Consider the following 7149-nt stretch of genomic DNA (forward strand, 5'->3'; position numbering starts at 1 on the left):
CAGCCACTGAAACACTGGAGTAAAGGGTTTTGATTTTGAAATATATTTGAACTGACTAGAGATCATAATGTTATGAAAAGGTGTAAATATTATATGTAAAACAGGTTTCTTACAGTTGGAATAGAAAGTCTCATTCAGCTGCCCAGTAAAGCCAGCCTTGCCCATTTTGCCTTCAGGTTTTTTTTCCCACTGGCTAACTTCTCTGGCTTTATGTATTACACATGGCACTATGAGAGGACTTTATCTGAAAAAACCCTGCAAGCCTATCTTCACGTAGGAAAAACAAACAAACAGGAGACAAACCACATCTACGGAATTTGTTTTTCCTAGAAATTCTGTATGAACCTGGCCACCTAAGGACCTGCTAGAGCTGCTCATCTGCACTACTGGGGCTGCAGAGACGAGCTCCAGATTAGGCAATACAAACTGTGTTTTGTTCCTTCTGCTCGAGCTGCAGCGTGTCCACGCAAGTAGGAGCAGCAATTGCAAGAAGCACCAGAGAACACCGGAGGGAGCTGGCTCCTGGCCTGGACACACCGAACGGCTCCAAACTTGCCCCATTGCCACTCCAGGCTGAGGTGGAACAGACACAACTTCACTGCCACTGCCTTCGCGACTGTGCTCTTTTTGGGTCCTGACTGTTGGTGAGGATTTGGCCTCATCCCAGGCCTGGTGGGCGTGCGAGAAGAGACCAGTAGAGGGATAATCCCACAGCATCCATTTGCCACTTGCTTTTTTAACACTAATGTTTCTACCCTGTGGCAACATGAACATCGGTGATGTCTGTGGAGGGCATTAACTTGGCTCCAGCTTTCGGTTTAGCAACAGAGACAACACTAAGGGTAGCTTGCCTGCCCCAAAAGGCATCGTTCAACTTCCCTACCGGCAGCAAGTGGGCTCCACTTCTAAGACACGTCCACCTTGCAACGGGCGCACCGGAGCTGAACGCGCTGCGGAGGGGACGTGGCAGCCGCGAGGCCCACGCGAAGCTGGCTGCTCTGCCCGGGGGCAGGCTGGCAGTGCCGGAGGCAGGGGCTCGCTTGCAGCCCGCCTGGCAGCGAGGACTGGCCGCTGCAGCCCCGCGACAGCCTCGCGCCCCCCCGTGCTGCCGCGGCTCCCCGTGCCCAGCAGCCCGGAGGGGCAGCACCGCTTCCCGCGGGAGAAGGGCTCCACTGCCCGCCCAGAGCCACAGCACCTGCAGGGAGCGTTCCCCGGACAGGGAAAAGAGTTTGCTGCAGACTGCTATATTTATGTCCCAGTATTATTTTGCTGATCTTATTTATAATGACTCACTACAGTCAGTGGCTGGTACAGCTGACCGTTAGACAAAACTTTGCAGCAGACTAGCAAGACAGAGCAGTAGGAGTTTCTCTCCCCCGTCTTTTTTAGCCAGACTCAGGGAAGGGAGTCAGGCTCCCCAAAGTCCCCCAAAGTCCTCAAAGGTTTCCCCCGCTGGCCTGGGAAGGCCTTGCCTCGTAATCAGTAACCAGGAAGGACATGTGTCACTTATGGGTTGTGGTGCAATGCTGACTCCAGCTCGGTCTCCCCTCTCAGACCCGACCTGAGCCCAGGTAACCACGCCAGATTGAAGGGTGACAGGTTGTTGGCCATATAGGAAGATGTTGCATTAGCCGTAAAGTCACCACTGTCGCTCCTGGGGAGATGGCAGGACCCTCTGGGGAGGACCCTCCAGCAGCCTCCACCACCAGTTGCCTCCGATTCAACCGAGGAAAAAAAAAGTCTGCCTGGCAAACCTCCATCAGTGGTATACCAGGACATGCAGTCATCACCGTCCTCCACTGTGCGAGAAGACTCCTGACATGGCCTCAGAAGACGTGGTTGAGGGCTGAGCAAAGCTCTTCCAGACACCATCAGCAGCTTCCTTCCCAGCCTTGTTAGTAGGAAAAAACACTCACCTTGCAGCAGATGGGAAGTGAACAAGCAGCCAGGGAAGCCCTGGCCCCGTGAAGTCAGCCTTGCTTGGCCATACATTGGTTCAGGCCAGGTTGTACCAGGCATGGGCTTTTGCCCTGGGATGTTTGTTCTGATCTTCTCCCTCCTGCAGCCTCAGCCGGGTTCAGACCAAGGCTTATGGAGAACATTAACATGGGGTGGGAGAAGTGGCCGGCTGTTGTTTCTTTTTCAGAAGAGTTTGCAGCCAGGCTGTTGGAGGAGCTTTTCGCAAAGGGGGTTTTTGGCTCACTCCTGCAAATCCCCTATTTTGATGTCAGGCAGAGGACACTGCTGGTGTTCACGCTCCAGGACCCATCTTCCAGGATGGCCAGCCCCAGGTGAGCACCACCAAGCCCTGCACCAGCAGCGGGTCCCACCACCGCTGTGACACAGGCTTGCATCTCCCCAGGACCTGCGTGCTCTGGGACCACCTGCCCTGAGGAACCGGGAGCTTTGGCTGCAGAGCCCCAGTGCCCCAGTGGTGTGCCCCAAGGTGGGCAGCACTGTGTCCGGGGCCCTGCTCAGGGAGCGATGGCAGCCAGCTGCTTCCTCTGCTCCTGCCTCATCTTCAGAGCTAGCATCGCCCGTCGGTACAGGTCTGCAGAGAAGAAGGGAAGAGGATCGGATGCTCCAATATCACGGTCAAGCTCCTACCCCCTGTAGCCCCGCGGGGCCCAGCCTGGCAGCTTGCGCTGGGCAAGGGGCGCAAGGACGCATTCCACCTCCCTAACCACCAGCCCTCGCGTGCGCCCCCAGCACAGCGCCTGCCCTGAGCACCCTTCGCATCCCACCTCAAGCGGCACCCTGCACCAGGTGCTACTACTGGTGCAGCTACGGGCTCCCGAGCGGCTCGCACCCCACTGCAAGCAAGCCAGACCCCTCGGACGCTCTTTTCAGCAAAACCGGTCCCGGGAAATACCAAAGGTGCTCGAGACAGCCTCATGCTGCTGCTCCAGGGCAGACTCCTGTGACTTGATTTTATTCTGGATTTTCTTCTTCTTTTTCCTTTTCATGCCCTGCCCTGGAGGAGGAGAAGCAAAGGTCAGGCATTGCATTTGGGCAAGGACACATTTGTCACCAAACCAGCTGGGAGAACAGATGCTCGTGGGAGTGGAGTCCTCTGCCACCTCTGTACATCAGCCCCTGCTGCGATGTTCAGAGACCCCTCTCCTCTCGCCCTCGCCGGGCTCCTGCGATTCCCTGCTCCGAGCTTCAGCCGATCTGCAAGCAAAGCCAAAGGAACGGCAAGGACGGGGGGCTGCAGCTTTGCACAGGTCTGCGTGTGGCACCGGAGCCCCCAACCCACCGCCAGCTACAGGGTCCTGAGCCAGCTGTCCCCAAACCGTCCCTGCAGAGCAGCTCCAGAGGGTCCCGACGTGCCAGTGCATACGGTGCCTGCAGCCCCAGGGCAGAGGCTGCCGGTGGCAGGACTGGCCCCCCCTGCGCCCTCCTCACCTGCCTGGGGGGTGGCCGTGCCAGCGGGCGCCAGGTCCTCCTGCCCCACTCTGTTGGTGGGCAGCAGCCCAGCTCCAGCCCCGGCTCTGCCGTCGCCACCTCCTCCGGGGCCCTCCGGCTCCTCAGCCGGGCTCCCGGCTGGCCCCAAGCCCTTCTTCCTCACCTTCACCTTCCTCTTCCTCCTCCCGGCGCTCTTCGCGCTCTCCTCCTGCAAAAGGGAGGAAGGGACTTTGCTTTGCAGGTGGGACCAGCCGAGGTCCCTCCAGCCTGGAGATGGGGATCCGGGGAGGCCGGGGCCGAGGGGAGGCACCGGCTACCTGGGGAAGGAGGTTGTGGATGGGCTGCAGCGGCCGGTGCGCCCCGGCCTCGCCGTCTCCTTCGTGGGCATCCTCCCGCCGGGCCGGCGGCTCCCTGGAGGGGCAGAGGCAGGAGATGGGGGCCAGCGCCGGCCACCAGGCAGGGCCCAGCCCCCCGGGGGGCCCCGTCCAGCCAACCTGTGGGCCCGGCCGGGGGGGCGCTCGGCGCCGCGGGGCGCCGCGGGGCTGGGCTGCAGGACGCGGGCGCTCAGGGCATCGTAGTCGGCGGCGATGGCCCGCAGCAGCCAGCGCAGCCCCAGCAGGATGCTGCGGCACGGGCCCCGCTGCAGGCCCACGGCGGCCGCGCACGGCTCCTGGGGGACGGAGGGGGCCGGCGTCAGGCGGGGAGGCCCGCGTCCCCCGCCACGAGCCGCCCCGAGGACGCCGTCTCCTGCGGGGCGGCCGCCGCCGCCGCCGGCCCCCCCGCACTCACGATGCGGCACAGCGACTTGTTGGCGTTCACCAGCTGCTCCAGGCAGAGGCACTCGACGAGCTCGCACGGGAGGAGGGCGTCCGCCGCGTCCTGCTTGTTGGCCAGCCTGGGGGCGGCGAGGCGGCGGGCGGTCAGACGGGGCGCCCGCGGGGCTGCCCACCCTCGTCCCCCCGCCACCGTCCCACCACCGAGCCGACCAGGGTTGGGAGCAGAGCTGGGGGAAAGGGGCTGATACGCATTGGGGGGATTTTTTTTTGCTTATTTTTCGCTTCTGCAGTAGCCCTCTGGGTGCTGCCTCCCCAAAACAGCCCAGCCGTGCTCCCTGCAACTCCACACCTTCATCAGCAGGGTCCCCACCAGCACCCCTCACCCCACGGAGCGCAGCTGGGGCACTCGGCCTTACAGCAAGACTGGCTTCCCGGAGACCTTGGGATGGCTCAGGACGCGGGCCAAGGCCTTCCTGGCCTCCTCCATGCGCGCCGGGTCGCTGGCGTCCAGGACGAAGAGCAGCCCGTGGGCAGCGCCGTAGTGGCTGCGCCAGGCGCTGCGGGACCGCTGTCCCCCGGGCAGGTCCACCAGCGTCACCTCAAACCGGTCCACCTGGAGATGGGTCTGGCCGGGCTTCGCTGCGGGCAGCACCTCGCCGGCCAGCACTGCAGGAGGGCAGATGGTGGAGACCTGGGCACAGGACCGCCTGCACGGCCATGGCCCCGATCTAACGGAGCGCCCTGGGCATGGCCAGCTCGCAGGAGGCTCACCCCTGCCCAGGTCCACGGAAGACCATAGAGCCACCACCTCCAGCCGTGGCTGGCCCCTGCTCCTCACCTCTCTGGAGGTCCATGACCAGGGTGGTTTTGCCTGCATTGTCCAGGCCCACGACAAGGAGGGTCACCTTCCTGGGGAAGGAGAACGACCTGGTGAGCCTGCATCCCGGGGAGTGGTGACGGAGCTGTCAGCGTGCTTCCCAGGGCAGTGATTTCTTCCTTGATCATACAGGATTTAGCAGTGATATGCACAGGCCAAGAAGATCATTCCTTATATGCTTATCAGTCAATGAGTGCTCTTAATGTTGTTCCATGTTAGTGAATTATGGCTATACACAGAGTGAGATCACAAGGAAGTTTTCCAAGCTTCTGCCTGGACCCAGGAGGTTTTCCTGCTGCTAAACCATCATATTTGGTCTCCAGCAGCATGCTCCACCTGAGCCATACACATATCATTTTCCTTTTGGTTTACAAGTCAGCAGCACTAGCCATTTTGTTTTCAGCGTCTTTGTTTTCCCTTAAACATACACACAGGTCCGGGTGTGCGGCACAACCCCGCCTTCGATATTACAATCGTGCTGCTGTTGCAAAGGGAAGACTGTAAATTCCCTTATCGCCTGCACCGCACCCAGCAGTTCCTGCCCTGCGTGGGTATGGCACTTTCCCGCAAAGTACTCCTTCAAAAGCAAATGAAATCTGGTCTCGTGACACGTATCAGCACTCGAGGTGTTTCAGGTTTTCCCCTCAGCTTTCTCGGGGAGCTAGCTGGAGATAGAAGGCACTGGGACTCTCCCGGTTTCTGGGGACGGCACTTCTGGACGTGCGCTCCATACGCTGCCCGAGCTGGGCGCACGAGCCCCGGGCATGGCCAGGGAGGGACCCTGTGACCGCCCCGGAGCTACCCCCGCGTGGCCGGGCTGCAGCGCTCCTCCCGCACGGCTAGTCCCCCGGCGGGGCCCCAGCTGGGACGCTGAACTTCTGCCCCGGCCAAGGACGGGACCTTTCTGCCTCCTCCGTCCCTCGCCGCCAGCGCCCGAAAGCCGCGTGCAGGACAGCAAGGGGGTAAAGCTCCTGCTGGGGACAAAGCTGCTCCATCCCCCATTCCCATCCGACGCCGCGGGCGTACCTGACGGGCTCCTGCGCGGCCTGCAGCCAGGAGCAGCAGTGGGAGAAGAGGTGGAACATGCTCCGCAGCCCCGCGTCGGCCAGCCGCGGCCTCTGCCCCACCTACGAGACGAGCAGGCTGCTGGCACGGCCCCGCGCTTGGCCCCGCTCGCGGCTGCTCCCCGCGGGGGCTGCCCCGTGGCGGGGCGAGACCCCGGGCGAAACCCTGCAGGCAGGGCACCCCCAGCCGGACCCCCGCTGGCAACTCAGCCTCTCCCACCCGCTCGCTCCTGCCATCCGGCCCCCGCTCGCATCGCCTCTGTTGCGCAGCAGCTGCTTAAATCTAATCTGGATTTACGGTCGCCCGGCAGCCTCCTTAATCCTGGCGGGGCCGGGCCCCTGGGAAACCAAGTGCCGTGGGGCTGGCCACTGCGCTGGCCGGCGGGGCACGGCACTGCGTTACCCACCGGGCTGCACGGCCTCGCGCCGCTGTCGCTGGCTTAAGCGGCTTGCGGAGGGGACATCTCCTGACGGAGCACGTGGGCTCTCCAGCTAAAGTAGTATCTGCTGTAACGGGCAGCTTCCCGACTGCCTGTCGGCGCTAATCCCCGGTCGCAGCTGCTCTGCAGCGCCTGCGAAGAGCAGCCTCCCCCGCGGGCTTTGCACGGGGCCCCTTCCCGTGCACGCTTCCCTCGCCGCCCCGCGCTGGGGAGCCCCGCTCGCTGCTTGGGCCGCACGCTTCTACGCGGCCCCTTCCGAGCGGCAAACGGCCCACGACAGGCAAAGCAGAAAGAAAGATTGGTCTGAGCGGGCACCGGGCTCGGCGCGGGGGCGGACGGGACCCTCAGAAACACCCAGGGGTTTCCCGGCCTCTGCCAAAAGCCACCGGCCATCCCTCATGCCCAGGAGCATCCCATCCATCCCGGGAACGGAGCCCGCGGGGCCCGGGCGCCTCGGCGATGCGCACGTGCACCCAGGCTTGGCCGCGAGGCGTCTGAAGCCCGCAAGGCGCACTGACATGGAGAGGGAGCCGCGGGGCGCCCAGTTGGGAGCGTGGCTTGGTGTGCCTCGGGCTGGGGACACT

General features: G+C 62.8%; 1 protein-coding gene across 1 annotated transcript; it reads right to left on the reverse strand.

Moving 5' to 3' along the window:
- Positions 1-1259: 1259 nt before the first annotated feature.
- Positions 1260-6367, reverse strand: ARL13A (ADP ribosylation factor like GTPase 13A). Its single transcript, XM_067304417.1, has 10 exons — positions 6346-6367; positions 6088-6188; positions 5023-5093; positions 4601-4850; positions 4198-4303; positions 3903-4078; positions 3726-3819; positions 3409-3616; positions 2873-2974; positions 1260-2551 (listed from the first exon to the last, which is right to left on the reverse strand). The coding sequence occupies exons 2-10, from the start codon at positions 6144-6146 to the stop codon at positions 2475-2477; spliced, it is 1143 nt and encodes a 380-aa protein (XP_067160518.1). The 5' UTR covers positions 6147-6188; positions 6346-6367; the 3' UTR covers positions 1260-2474.
- Between the last annotated feature and the right edge of the window lie 782 nt (positions 6368-7149).

This window comes from Apteryx mantelli, chromosome 13 (genome assembly GCF_036417845.1).
Source record: "Apteryx mantelli isolate bAptMan1 chromosome 13, bAptMan1.hap1, whole genome shotgun sequence".
NCBI lineage: Eukaryota > Metazoa > Chordata > Aves > Apterygiformes > Apterygidae > Apteryx > Apteryx mantelli.